The sequence below is a fragment of the Cinclus cinclus genome, chromosome 11 (genome assembly GCF_963662255.1).
Source record: "Cinclus cinclus chromosome 11, bCinCin1.1, whole genome shotgun sequence".
Taxonomy (NCBI): Eukaryota; Metazoa; Chordata; class Aves; order Passeriformes; family Cinclidae; genus Cinclus; species Cinclus cinclus.
The window spans coordinates 7,458,065-7,472,118 of NC_085056.1; the positions used below are offsets into that span (position 1 = coordinate 7,458,065).

Below are 14,054 nucleotides of genomic sequence, written 5' to 3' on the forward strand. Positions count from 1 at the left end.
TGAACCTTAACCCCTACCTCACCCCTCCTGTTCTCCACAGAATTCCCATATTCCAAACACATCCACTTTTTTTTTAACAACTTAGTGATTTAAAGGTCCCCCATTCACATAAAGAAAAATAAGTTACTGGCTTTTCAATATTCTTTGGGAGTCTGGGAATGTCAGGACAAGGAGGTCTGTCCCAGACAAGTGCTTGGCATCAGCAGCTGCCCCTTTATTACAAGATGGACAGGCACCAGTTACCCACCTGCCTTTTACACAATTTGCACAAACCCAAAAGTCCAGACAAATGTTTCTGTTCCTTGTATTTACACTAGTTCAAATGATATTCACAGCATCTTCTGAAGTTTGGCCAAAAGTCAAAAAATTTGTTTCAAACTTTGGAACATGCCCACATAAGACTTTCACCCAGGGTCTGTTGTGTCTACCCAATCGAGGGGGCTGGGAAGGTCAGGAGGAGCCTTACAGAGTCTTCAGTCAGTTGATGGGACAGGACCTCCAGGCTGGCACTCTTACAACACGGGATGCAGCTCATCTAACTGGCACCAGTCCCTTCCATAACTTGCTGGGCCTGCTTCTGCCCCATGCAGCACTGTGCAACCGACTGGAACAACCTGCACATAGAAACAAAGCCATGGTAGTTGCACTGATGGCAGCAAATGAATGCCGTGACAGCACAAAAAAAAATTAATGTTCAAATGCTTCAGAAAAATAATTTTAATGATTCAGTGGTTAAGTTATACTCACTTCTCAATTTCTGGAGCACAGTGAACAAACTCATGGTTCCAGAACTTAAAGGCTGGATTTTTTATCAGCTCAATGAATGTAATAAGGAGACCCCAGGGATGAGGCCTATTTACAATCAGTCGTTCCAAGAGAACCCTGAAATCCAAAAGTAAGAACACTTAGAACTCAAAGATCAAAAATAAGAAAGGAAGGAAAGCATAAAGGTAAATTTAGGCCAGTAAAACGCCATCCCTCTCACCTGGTGATCTGCTCCTGGATGGCCTCTGTGTTGGCCTCTGCAAACAGGTAGAGCATGGTGCAGCTGAAGTAGTGGGTGTGACTGTTGGGGTAGCGCAGCTGGTTGGCGATGGCGTTCAGGAAGAGGTACCGGCCTGCAGGAGACAACACTGAGTACACAGCGCTTCCCTTGCACACAAAGGGGAATAAAGAAGCAACTAGTAGTGCTTCAGAATGATGTTTGGGAGCCTTATGGAGGTACATGAAACAAAAACAACTGAAGAGATGCGAAAGCTATCAATGAAGGCTGATGGAGAAGTAAGAATTAAATTCTTCACTGAAGGCATTTCTAGCTCCCTTGAATACTTTGAACTTTTGGTTAGAACATTGCTCCTATATTTAGAGTTTAATACTCTAACGAAGCATTCATTTCTATGTATTCACTATCAGCTACAGGAAATTACAGAATCATCAAGATTGGAAGAGATCTTTAAGACCATCAAGTCCAACCATCAAACCAGCACTACCCCTGTAACCCCATAACCACTAAATCACATCACCCAGCACCAGATCCAGATGTCTCAAACACCTCCAGGAATGGCAACTCCACCACCTCCCCGGGCAGCCTATTCCAATACCAGACCACCCTAACAGTGAAAAATCCTTTTCTGGTATCTAACCTGAATCTTCCCTGTAACACCTTAAGGCCATTTCCCTCTTGCCCTCTCACTGCAGGCATGGTAGAAGACCCTCACTTCACTACAACAACCCTTCAGAGCTCAGCTCCCCGCTGAGCCTCCTCTTGTCAACTCTAAACACACCCAGCTCCCTCAGCCATTTCTCACAGGACAGGTTTTCTACACCTTTCACAAGCCTTGCTGCCCTTTGCTGGACATATTCCAGCACCTCAGTGTCCTTTTTAAAGTGAGGGCCCACTTGCTGCCTATGTTACATTGCATGAATTAGCAGTATTTCCAGCTCACCTTCAGTATCCAGGTCTACTGCCAAATTCTGGAAGATGTCCATGTGAGCTGAGTGAGTAATGGTGCTCATGGAGGGTGTGCTACCTTTGTTGTGAATGTGTGCAATAGCTTGAGTACCTACGTAGAGCACTAGTGCATTAATCAGCTGGATGTTGTAGCGGTTGCCAGGTTCATTTGATACCTAATAGCAAAGATATGAAAAGCATTAACAGTCAATATTCCTTCAGCACTCAAAGGTACAGCATGTACAACAACAGCATCCAAGTATCTTACTGATTTATCCAGAGGACAACACATTGGGACATCCACAGATTCAATTTGGAATTTAGCCTTTTTAATACAGCATACACTAGAAAGCATATATTAATATTACAGCCCATATACATGTGTGGATATATATATATTATATTCAAAAACATCAGCAAATATTGACACAACAGATTTGTTTTTACTCTCTGCCTGAAGGAAAACATCAGGTAAGGCAATGTGAATTCACCAGCAGTGCCAGATGCTGGCTAGAACATCCCCCTCATGTGAATGTTTCTGTCTGAAAAATTCTCTGAGGAAGTTCAACTTCAGACTCAAGCCTGCTGCAGGCCAAGAGATGAGATGTCTGAAATAAAGATTTAGCCACAATTCTGAACTGGGCTTTAGCCAATTTTGCCTTTTTTACCCTTGAAGTATTGGCATGAGGATCCACACATTTCTGTAACAATTAATATATTTGGAGTCAAAATTTAATCAGATTCTAAAAAGTGCCAACACATCCTTCATCATATAAGAAGACTTATTTAGAGCATGCATTTTCACAGGCCTTCCTACTGCGTGGAACACATGCTAGCAAATACACCAAAAAAAATTCCTGCAGGAAAAGGACAGTGGCTGAACCAGTGACATCATTTGTACCAAATTATTAAAACTGAGTGCCCACAGGAACATCAAAAACCTCAAACTTACTTGTAGGTTGCTTCGCAAGTCAGATAAAAAGGTGACTGGAGAACGGGTTTTGAGATAGGAATCCAAGTCTTTCTTGAACTGAGGTGGCATCACTCCAGTGAAATTTGTAAGTATTCGTGGAGCAATATTAATCTCACTTAACATGTCCACCTGTTGACAGAAAACCCAGTCAACTAAACCATCAGCAATGAACAAATTGAAAAGCAGATCTATAAGCAATATTACATCAACTACTGATGCTGATTACTTTTTCCTTCCATCAGTGAAATGGCAACACCTGACTTCTGCAGATTTTAGAAGAGACTTGGTATCTAACATGCAAACTTATTACATGATGTCTTGAAGAACTGAGAGGATAAAAAATTTCAGCGGTGAAGACCATAGGGAAATTCCATCACTGCCTTTGGGGTTTCCCCCATCTACACTCCAGACAGTCTGGTAGCTTCAAAGGGCACAAACATCCACACAAGTCAAGAACATTGCCTTCTTCAATGACAATGAGCAGCTTTGCTTCCATCACCCTGCACAGCTCAGTCAGAGAAGAGCAACAGGACAGTGCTTTGGCAGTGTGAGAAAGCTTCCTTCTAATCATTCCAGGATTAGCTGCCTAGCAGATACCCAAAGATTTAATTAGATAATATTAACCTGGATAGAGAGTATTTTAAGTATTAAAGTTTCCTATTATCAAACTCCTTTGAAGTAAGTTCTACCTTTAGGTTGGGGGTGAAAGGGTCTGGAAGCCTCATGTTCCGTGGGAAGGCACTCAGGATCAGATTCCTTAGCTGAATACAGTTAGGTGGGATCACATCACAGAACCCATAGTGGTAGTCACAGAGAAATTCTGGGAAATCATGCAACAAGACCAGCAACACACGCAGAGTGCCCTGTGAAATAAAATATTAAATATAAGAGGTGTGTAACTGTTGAAACTGTTCCAAAAAGCTTGGGGAGCCATCATTCCATATCATGTGGTGAACATTACCAGAAGGAAACTAATCTGAGAGGGCAGCCTGCTTCCCCCACAGTTTAAATTCAACTCTCACAGTTAGAAGAAAACAGCTAATTCTATTTTGCTGCCACAATACCTCTACTTTCAGACAACTTTGATTGGAAGCATCTATTAGTTGACTTTTTTTTTACCTTGTAAAGAATTTGCATAGGTTTGGTGAGTTCCACATTTCTAAGGAAAGGAGCCAAGTACTTGAACAGATCGATCAATAACTGGGCATACATAGGCCAACCCTGTCAAGAAAATAATAGCAGGTGGAATACATGCAATAAAGACCAGTTATCTTAATTTCAAAACTATAATTAGATTGATCTTTATAAAAACCTGGATGGAAGAGCTAGCAAGTGCCAGCTCAACCACTGAGTGCAGCACAGCTCATTTAAAGGGCTTCAGCTGCACACCGTTGTGCCATGGGTGTTTCCAGAACCCTCAACATGCCATATTAAGCTGACAATATTTAGTCTAGAAGGAAGGCTACAGCTCCTCTAGACATTGGCAAAGGCATGTTTATCAAATTCAATTCACCCTGTGTTCCATAGTTATTGACACACAGACTCTCTTCCATGCAGTTAGGTTACTGTGAATATGGAAGACAACAAAAACAGAACAGCCATGCTACTAGTGCACTTCAAGAGATGTGAAACAGCACCACACCAGATAAACACCTGGGTGATCTTTTTAATTCAGAAAAGATAAACTGCAGCCACACCTTCTGCTGTGGTGTATGTGCCAGCATTCTTGCAATAAATATCCGATGGGAGATCAGTTCCAGCCAGGCATAAACAAAACCTGGAGCTTTTGTAGGCCTCAGGATGTGAAATGTGTTACTGAAAGAAAAGTTAGAGCAGGTTAGAAGTGCACAGCAATAAGATTGCTTTTCATAACATCGAGGGAAAAACACAGCCCTAAAAGCAAAGGCATTTGAGCATCTTGGGTTTTACCAGACATCTTCCCTAAAACAAGCAAGTGGTCAGTCCACAGTAGAACCAGTTACTCCAAAGGTGATTAAGCCACCACAAAGAACAGTCAAATAGCCTTTAAATGAAAATCCTTGATCTTACCAAGAGAGGATGGGCACTGTGGCCAGTCCCAAATACATACCAGAAAGCTGTGAGTGTCTGGAAGTTGATGGTCTCCAGCACATGTTCAGGAGCATTTAATTCCAACAGCAACATGATGAAAATGCGATGGTAAGGAAGTTGCTGAAACTCACTCTGTCGAACATCATGGTCTTGCAGAAGAACTCCCACCACAATACCAAGAACCTAAAGAGGTTAAGCCATGTGGAGACCGCAAGAATTATTCTGCATCTCAGACTACAGATAATACTTTACACATCAGTAAAAAAAAATAAAAATATCAGTAGATTCTAACAAGAACCAAAAATCCTAGTTATTGGAAGTATTGCATAAACTTGTTTCAGCAATTCCCAACCACTATGCTTTGCTCTCCCTGTCCCTTGGACCACAGTTACAATGACTGACTGGGCAGTATCTGAAGGTCTTAACTACCTATCAAGGTCTTAACTACCTACCTACCTACCATCCAGCAATAAGCCAAGTAGTGTAAGAGCAAAGGCAAGACCCTCACAACATGAGCGTAAGTACTCAGGAATCAACAACTTTAAAAGAGCAGCTGCTGACTTTTTCATTTCAAGGCACAAAGATGAATTTCAGATTGGTTTGAGATGAAATCTTTGTAAACAAGAAAGCCACGTGGTATCTTGATGATTCACTCAAAAGTTTACCAGTGACCAACCCATCTAAGTTCTCACCAGATACCTCTGTGAGCAGCCCACATTAAGGTCTGCACCTCAGGATTATCAAAGGTTTATCAGTTTTAGCAAAGGTACAGCTGACAACACTTTAAATGCAATGAGGACAAGAAGGATTCACAACCTTATTCAGGAGGTTGATCTTTGTGACTGTGTTGGTTGCCTCCCCAGAGTGCTTCACCAGCAGTGCAATGAGTCGCACAAAGGCATCCAGGTTGTGGTAGCACTTGGCCCGTATCATAGTGGGGTTGGCTGCAGGATTGTGCTGCTGCTCGGCCAGGGCTCGATAGCTGATCTCAACACACATTTCAGTGCACAGTCGGAAAAAACGGGTGATCAGGTCATCTGTTTTTAGGATCCCCTGCTGATGCATCTAACCAGGAAAGGAAGAGAATGTCAGCACCATAACCACAGACAGTTAATTTTACAATTTATTTCAAACAACACACCCTTTACAAAGCACCCGCCTTGACTGCCACAGTTAATTTTTGCCATACTCTCCTAAGACAGAAGTGTTTGCAAGGCAATTTGAGTGGCAACACAATTTTAGCGAACAAATTTATTCTCAAATACAATCCTTTGAATCCCAAATCTTTCCAACCATCAGCATAGCTGAGACGCCTGTTTCAGAATCAGTGCTGCCACCAGCATTCAGCCTTGCATGAGAACATGAGGAGTAAAAGCTCTGGGAGGAGCAGACCCCAGCTCCTAGCTTAGGAATCACCTCTAGGCTACAAGCCATCACAACCACCACTTTGCAGCCCCATTCTGTACAAACAAACTGCATTTGGAAAGCAAATTTTCCTTACACGAACATTACATGCAGAGAAAGACTGGGTGGGCTTTTTTGCTTTGCATGGGGGTGTTGTTTTAATAATATACATATAAAAAACCCCAGAGACTTCATTTTATTTGTTAGCCACAGTATTAGAACCATCAAAATGAAACAAATTACACTGCACAAAACTTGGGGGTTTTGAATAAAGCATCTTAATTCTAAACTCCTACTGGACCTAAAACTATAAAAACAGTTTAACTGTTAATTTGGAGACAACGTGGAGAACTTCTAGCACTTCTGGAGAAACTTTTTTTCTAAAAAGCCCAAAAAATTTAGGTATCTGCTTTCAAAGTTCTGTGCTTCTTTTTGTCTTACAAGAACAAGTAGGAAGGAAGCAACACTTCAATAGTCATTTGAGTTGGGCAATACAACCTTATTTAATGTAGTTATTACAAAATATTCCTTTAGAACTAATTACTAAAGCTTGTAAGTAAACAACTGGAAATAAACACTGCACTTCAATATATGTATGTGTTTCAAAACTGATCAAATATGTACAAAAGGTAATCAAACAAGTTGGATAAAGAGCAAAGTGGGACAAAAGTGTACTAAGTATTGTGAACACTCTATGATGAAGTGTGCTTTAGAAGCATGATTTAAAGTTAAAAAAGCGAGGTCACAGAACTAGGTAAAATATTTAAGATGTACGTTTAGGACAGTAGCAATTAAAAACATTACAAAAGTTTCATGCACTAGAAATCAGACCAACAGAAAGCTGTCTAAAACCAGTACATAAGGACACTAATATAAAATAAACACTGCATCAGTCACAATCTTCATGGATACTCTGAAGCTTGAGCTTCTTTTCTTTAGTAGCTGCAAAGTCTGCCGCCTATCTGTGGTAGTGTCACAAACTTAAAAAGAACACAATGCAAAAAGGCCATGTCAGGGGCTTTCTCAGAGCTGCAGCCAAGGAAGAGAATTTTAGGGGAGATGCCTGCAAATGCAGGAGTTTGTCACCACACATGCTGGGCTACTGAGGGACGTCCCTCCTCAATCACTCGTAGAAGGCACATGGTATGTGATGTTCACCATACCTGTTAAGGTGCTTCAGAGTGGCACGTTGGACATTGCTTAAATTTAGGCACCACTTCATTAGATGAAGTCTCAAGATTTCCTTATTAATGATTTCACTTCGAAAAAGGATTCCCTTGCCCACATGACCTGAAACAATTTACCTGACTTTCTACTGGTGACGTCCTCCTGTAGGCTTTCAGAGCTTTTACTGTTACCCATAAGGAGCAACACCAGTACATTACAGAGCACGACAGAACTATTTCCAAGAGCTATTTCAGCTCAAGTTCTTTTTCCATCTCAGAACTCATGGTCTGAAGTGACAGCCTGTTGCTACAGTATCCGAAGAACGTGATTTGGTGGAGGACAGGGACTTGATCAAAAACAGAAATCTGACAGTAAACTGCCGTACACCTGGAAGTTTCAAAAGGATGCCTAACACAGGTTATAACACTGCTTTAAAATTGAGGGCATCACACCCTACTTATGTTGAATAAAAAGCACCTTTCTTTCCAAAAGCTCTACCTGTCCAACAAACGCAGAGAATGCTTTGGTACTGTCACGGCCTGCTGCAGCTGAATGGTAGAGGTTCACCCACTCCCTCAGCAGGTATTCTGCCTTCTCCCTCAGGCCTGGTGGGTCATCATACTCAGAAGCTTGGGAAATTCCTGAATGCATCATGAAATTAGGACCTCCATGAGCACGGTCAATCATTGCTTCATAGTTTGATCGAACCACTTCCATCAGCTGAGGTAATCTAATGCAACAGACCAGAGCAAGAGCTGGGTTAGAATTCCTCCTCGTCCAGAAGGTACAGGAACTGGAAACTCAGTCAAATAGAGTTGAAAGAAAGCAAATTATTTCTTATACTAGAACCTTCTATATTTCAGTCCTCACTGGAATTGCAGAAATAAGTCATGAAAGCAGATACATTTATGATGAAAGAAGGAACACTGAAATCACATAAGCTTTGAAGTTCCACTCCAATTTGTACAGTAGAGTGCTGCAGCAAAACACAACAGGGACCAGAAGCAGCTTCTCTTCAGACTACAGGAGCCCTAAAATGCTCCCAGATAGGGAGATGCCAGTAGTGAACAGCCTGACTGGGGCACTGGACTTGGCTGCAGACAAAGTCAGGCCATACAGAGAGGACAGTCTATCCATGTCAACTGCAGATGAAAGGACTTTGGGATATCCTATTAGCAGCTGTGCTGGTAATGGCAACCACTGCCATCAGCCAGCTGCTGGTGGTTGCTCTCAATGCTATTCAAAGTTCTCCAAGCTCTAACTCAAGTCTTTCTCAAACCCAGCAATAACTGCTTCCACCTTACGAATAGAAGGCCTACAAGTCCCACAAGTATTTCCAGGTGCTGTGTCAACATTTACTACCCAAATGGTTTGGGCAGTTTGCTGGTGGATGCATAAGCCATGTGAGACTGGTGGAGGACTGCTCTGTAAGCTTTAAACAGAATGGATTGTCCAACTGGACTACTTGTGATTAACAAATTAACATACTGACACCTAGATATACAAGACTTAAACAGGCAATAATATTCCATAAATTTGAGATAAAGCAGGAATTCAAACAAGTTTCTCACAGAATATTGGAGCATAGTGCATGGAGAGATTTTCTTGCTTAAGCATTCAGTTTCACATGGTGCTGCAGCTGCCTCTATTTTGACTAAGATGAGCACATTTACATTAGAGTGACAGTTGAAACTAAGAAAGGACTGCTGTCTTAGGGAAAGTTTAAAGCTGTATGATATGAGACATTGCCTATATAATATGCAAATCATAAATGAGCACAAAAAAAAGTAATATATTGCACAATACTATAGCCTCACCCTTCCGGGGCATTTCCTCTGGAATGAGCATTAATTCTCATGAGTGTCTCAATGGTGTGAAACAGATCTGCTTCTGTTACATGGGCAACGCTTCTCTCATCCACCAACAAGATCTTAACCAACTGCATGGCAAAAGCCACAGCCATGTAGTTCAAGCCATTCTCCATGGACTGTCAACATGAAAAAGACAAAGTTCAACCACAGATCTTACAGTGGACTGAGTGCATCCATCCTCCTCTAAAAGAGCAGGTTCTCTTTACCTGAGCCAAGTGAAGGTCATACTGCTGCATGTTAACAAGGTGATTGCGGATTAGCAGCTCCACAGCTTCCACATTGTACTTGTACTCATCTCTGCATTCGATCAGGCACCTGAAGAATTGGACTTCTTATAAAAAGAATGCTTCAACAACACAGTTTAAGTGAAGCAACTCAAATTGAGTACTTCAGAAACCAACATTCACTGTGATTCATTATCCAGCTTCAAAAGAAGCCTCTTCTGGAGCATTCTCTAAGGTAATGTTTAAGTTCAGAACAGTCAGACTCAAGCATCTATCGCCCTGCACGACTGGTCACAAGAGCCCTTCAAGAGCTTCAGTTTGTTCAGCATAAGAAGCCTCTCTTCCAAGAATGAACTGGCAGATCTGCCTAGCTGAAGCTTCTGCTACAGGCATATGCCATGCCACACTGTGGCAGCACACAGAAATATTCTCTGCAAAATGAGGGGGAAATAAAAAGCCCAGACCATGCTCTAATGCTTAAATCCATTAAAAATTCCTATCATGTTCTGGGATGAACCACCATTTTCAGAAGATCTAGTTAATTTTGAAAAAAAAAAAGCCAAACCAAAAAACCTGGTTGTTTTTTGTCTGTCCAAATTGCAGCAAAGCAAAATATTAACAGGTGGGGAATTTAGAGTAACATAGGAACTCCCAAAAGATGGTAAAAGCTACACCAATGTTCTTGTCTTGTAACTGACCTAGTGATTTGTTTGTTACACCACGGAGATCCATAGGCACGGCCATCCTGCAGAGCCTTCAGCACCAACAGGTGACACTCACGATAGCGGAGCAGGAGGTCAGCGTCAGCCCCACTGGTGGCATCCAGCAAGCCTTCTACAGCCTAGAATAGATGCAACCTGTTAGCAGAGGAAAAAACAAGTCCTCTTCCAAATCTTCTGCACGTTACATCAGCAAGAGTTATCACCAGAAGACATGAAAAAAACATCCATTTAGTAATTGTGCTGATCTTTTCATAAGACACTGTGAGATTTTACCAGCTACTGTGGCCATCTATACATGCACCGTACACACCTATGCTACCACAAACAAACCTACAGGTTTCTCTGTGCCTCACTAGCTTTGTACGTGCACTAAATACCATGACACACCATGTCAGTTTGTGCTGCAGCTTCCCTAAGTCAATGCCTCCTCAAGCAATTCTGCATATGGCTCCTGGAAAACTACCTGAGAAAATACTTACAGAACTTGCCAGAGGTAAGTGAGCAGCTTTCTTAGAGAAAGAGCTCCAGCACTCAGAGATATATCTGTGTTAGTCACAGCAAATGGAGGATGAGCTTTACACAGGCAACACAATTTATTTGGTCAAGTCCTAGTCAGGAGATAGGTAAAAGCACTGGCAGACAAGAATGAAGAGAGTCTCCCTCCAGCTTTTTGGTTACTTTTATTTTTGGGACTGCTCTTGGATCCTCATGCACATAGCTCAGTATCCTTATACTATTCTCTAGTGGATTTTTCTCTGTGTCTGTCACTTGTTCTACACTATTGCACAGGCATTGATGCCAGCTCAGCTCACAGAGCTCACTGCAACACTTCCACTGGTATACAGCCTACAAATTCTGGCTGGGATGGAGTTAATTTGCTTTATAGCAGCCCATATGGTGCTGTGCTTTGGATTTGTGCTGAAACAGTGTTGACAACACACCACAGTTTTGCCAGTTGCCGAGCAGCACTAGCACAGGATCAAGGCTTTTTCTTTCCCACTCTGCCTCCCCCACTAGCGAGTAGGTTGGGGATGGGCAAGAGGCTGGGAAGCAACACAGCCACGACAGCTGACCCAGATTGAATAAAGGGATGTTCTATATCATATGACATCATGTTCAGCAATAAAAGCTCGGGGAAAGGAGGATGAAAAAGGGCATTCATGGTTCTGATGTTTGCCTTTCCAGGCAAATGTCACATGTGCTGAAGCCCTGCTTTTTGAGGAGTAGCTGGACATCTCCCTGCTGATGGGAAGTCAAAATTTTAGTTTCATTTGTGCACATGACCTTTACTTTTCCTATTAAACTGTCATAATCTGAACAAACATCATCTAGTCTTCCCTGCATTTTCTCTGCTGCAGAAAAGCTGGAAGAGGAAGCAGCTGGATGGATGTTGAGCAGCTGGCCAGGGTCAACCCACCATGCATAATCATTTGTCAGTTACTGCAAAATAAACTAAGTGTGCCACTGGAAATCTAGTACCATGCTCAATACTATCTATCTACAAGGGCAGTTCAAACACCTTTTTAGCCTCCAAATCATCCTGAAATCAGACCATTCTGGACTGCAACAGCTCTCTTACGTGCCACATCTGAACAAAACTAAGTCCCAGGATTCCATACACCTGCTTTTTCCACAGCAGTCTCGACATCATGTGTACAATACCCTAAGTTAACACAATGGCTCCCTCTCAGTCTTATTTATCAGATTTCCAAAGACAGCGGTTCAGTACTGTTCACCAAGCAAGTTCCACAGGATACATGAAGAAACAAGATTACCAGCAAGACAATCCATGAGCCAGGTGAGTAATAAAGTCTAAGCAAGTTGTTACAGAGATGAGTTGTCACCACTCACCTTCTGCAGTAGTCCAAGGGCAGCAATAGCATCCCGGGAGTTCCGGGCCACTACCACCGCCTCCAAGAGGCTACGCAAGGCTTGAACTTGAGGATTCATGGCCAGGGTGTGTGGAATGGACTGCAGGTGCTGCTCCAGTTCTGTCATACATTTGTCATAAATTTGTGCTACATCATCTGTAGCCCAAGCTTGCTGCTCAAGAGAAAGTGAGAATCAGTGATTTTTTGCAAGGCTTGCATTTGTGACACTTAAAATACTGACTGACTGGCCCTTCTCCTTCAGAAATTATAGCATCCAGAACTTAAAGACTCCTACAGTACTGTGGTTTGTTATTGCTGGCATTATAAGTACACACATATGAGCAAATTAAGCTGTGAAAATAACCAGCACATAATTCTGTCAGTCAGAATCACAGAATGGCTTGAGTTAGAAGAACCTTAAAGACTATCTTGTTTCAACTGTCCTGCCATGGGCAGTGACATATTCCATTAGAGCAGGATGCTCAAAGCTGCACCTAACCTGGCTTTGAACACTTCAGGGATGGGCCATCTACAACTTCTTCAGATAACCTCTTCCAGTGCCTCACCACCCTCAAAGGGAAAAAGTTCCACTTAATATCTAATCTAAACCTGTCCTCTTTCAGTTTGAATCCATCCCCCCCGCCTTGTTGTCAGTATGTTTTTGTATGCATACATAAACCTGTTAATTATCTTAAAATTCAGATTTGCTGTCCATGATCTTCCTGCAAAAGTAACCTGAGATTTGAATAAAATGTTTCACTGCAACTAAAACTATATGTAGTAATCCTAAACTGCAGAATTTGTCCCTTAAGGGTTAAAATCCCTTAAGACTGGATGGAAGTTTTATGTTGCCATTACTTTATCTTTAGAACAAATGCATTTTTTCAACCATTATCCCCAAAGCAATACAAACAACTTGACTCTTATGAGTCCTTCTAACAAAACCACATGTTCTGCAGAAATTTCCAAAATGGCTATAGTACTGCAAGCTGATTAATTCAGAAACCTCTACCTTCATAGGCTGAGCCAAGAACCCTGTAGGCTGAGTTAAGTCATTGGTGGGCAAGAAGCCAGGGACGTTTCGTGCAAACTCTTCATAAACAGCCAGCTGTTTTGGGTCCACACCTCCAACCTTTGCAATAAAAAGAAGAGGCATTTAACTCATTGAGTCTTTTTTACTGAGGCAGTAAAAAAAATGAGGGCAGCTTGTGTAACAGGTAGCTACTCTTAAAACAGAGTGGCATGAACATCGAGTAGGATTCAGCTGCTTTGCACTGAGGTCCTACCTCTCCTGCCACACCACCTAGCAGGGGAACTTTGCTCTGAAAATGAAACTCACATTCCCAGAAATAGAAATAACTGAATACTGAGAAGTGCTCTGCTGAAAGCACACAGTACGTCCTTTAAAGGAAGAAAATAGAAAGGAGACAAAAGAAAATAAAATACAAAGACAAACTGACAAACCATCTTTCAGTGAGAGGAAACGCACAGAAATAGAGACTCAAGGAATTGAGAAAATAATATAAACACTCATTTTGGAATAATGTATTTATGTGTTTCCATACTAATCAAGGTAACAGCACATATTGTTAGGCAAGAACTAACAATATATGAGAACCCAGCTGACACTGTGCCATCCACTTTTCCTTATGAGGAGGGAGAGAAGAGCAGCATCAGAACAGAACTCACCTTTAACCTGATCTGTTCTGGCATCCGCTCAGCCTGGTACGTTAACACAACGGGGTCGCAGTAGCGACGCCCCTCTTGTCTAGCATGCTTTCTGAGCTCAAATTCCTGGGAA

At 42.0% G+C, this 14,054-nt stretch overlaps 1 protein-coding gene across 1 annotated transcript in view; it reads right to left on the reverse strand.

Moving 5' to 3' along the window:
• Positions 1-280: 280 nt before the first annotated feature.
• CNOT1 (CCR4-NOT transcription complex subunit 1) overlaps positions 281-14,054 on the reverse strand; it is a 54,495-nt gene continuing 40,721 nt past the window's right edge. The window contains exons 33-49 of the mRNA XM_062500366.1: positions 13,943-14,047; positions 13,266-13,385; positions 12,234-12,425; positions 10,359-10,501; positions 9,643-9,751; positions 9,383-9,552; positions 8,064-8,295; positions 5,811-6,059; positions 5,014-5,177; positions 4,622-4,739; positions 4,044-4,145; positions 3,614-3,787; positions 2,904-3,053; positions 1,947-2,127; positions 986-1,118; positions 748-882; positions 281-614 (exon numbers count right to left, since the gene is read on the reverse strand). Coding sequence (XP_062356350.1) covers positions 536-614; positions 748-882; positions 986-1,118; positions 1,947-2,127; positions 2,904-3,053; positions 3,614-3,787; positions 4,044-4,145; positions 4,622-4,739; positions 5,014-5,177; positions 5,811-6,059; positions 8,064-8,295; positions 9,383-9,552; positions 9,643-9,751; positions 10,359-10,501; positions 12,234-12,425; positions 13,266-13,385; positions 13,943-14,047 — 2,556 coding nt within the window. The 3' untranslated portion in view covers positions 281-535. The remainder of the gene's footprint in view (positions 615-747; positions 883-985; positions 1,119-1,946; positions 2,128-2,903; positions 3,054-3,613; positions 3,788-4,043; positions 4,146-4,621; positions 4,740-5,013; positions 5,178-5,810; positions 6,060-8,063; positions 8,296-9,382; positions 9,553-9,642; positions 9,752-10,358; positions 10,502-12,233; positions 12,426-13,265; positions 13,386-13,942; positions 14,048-14,054) is intronic.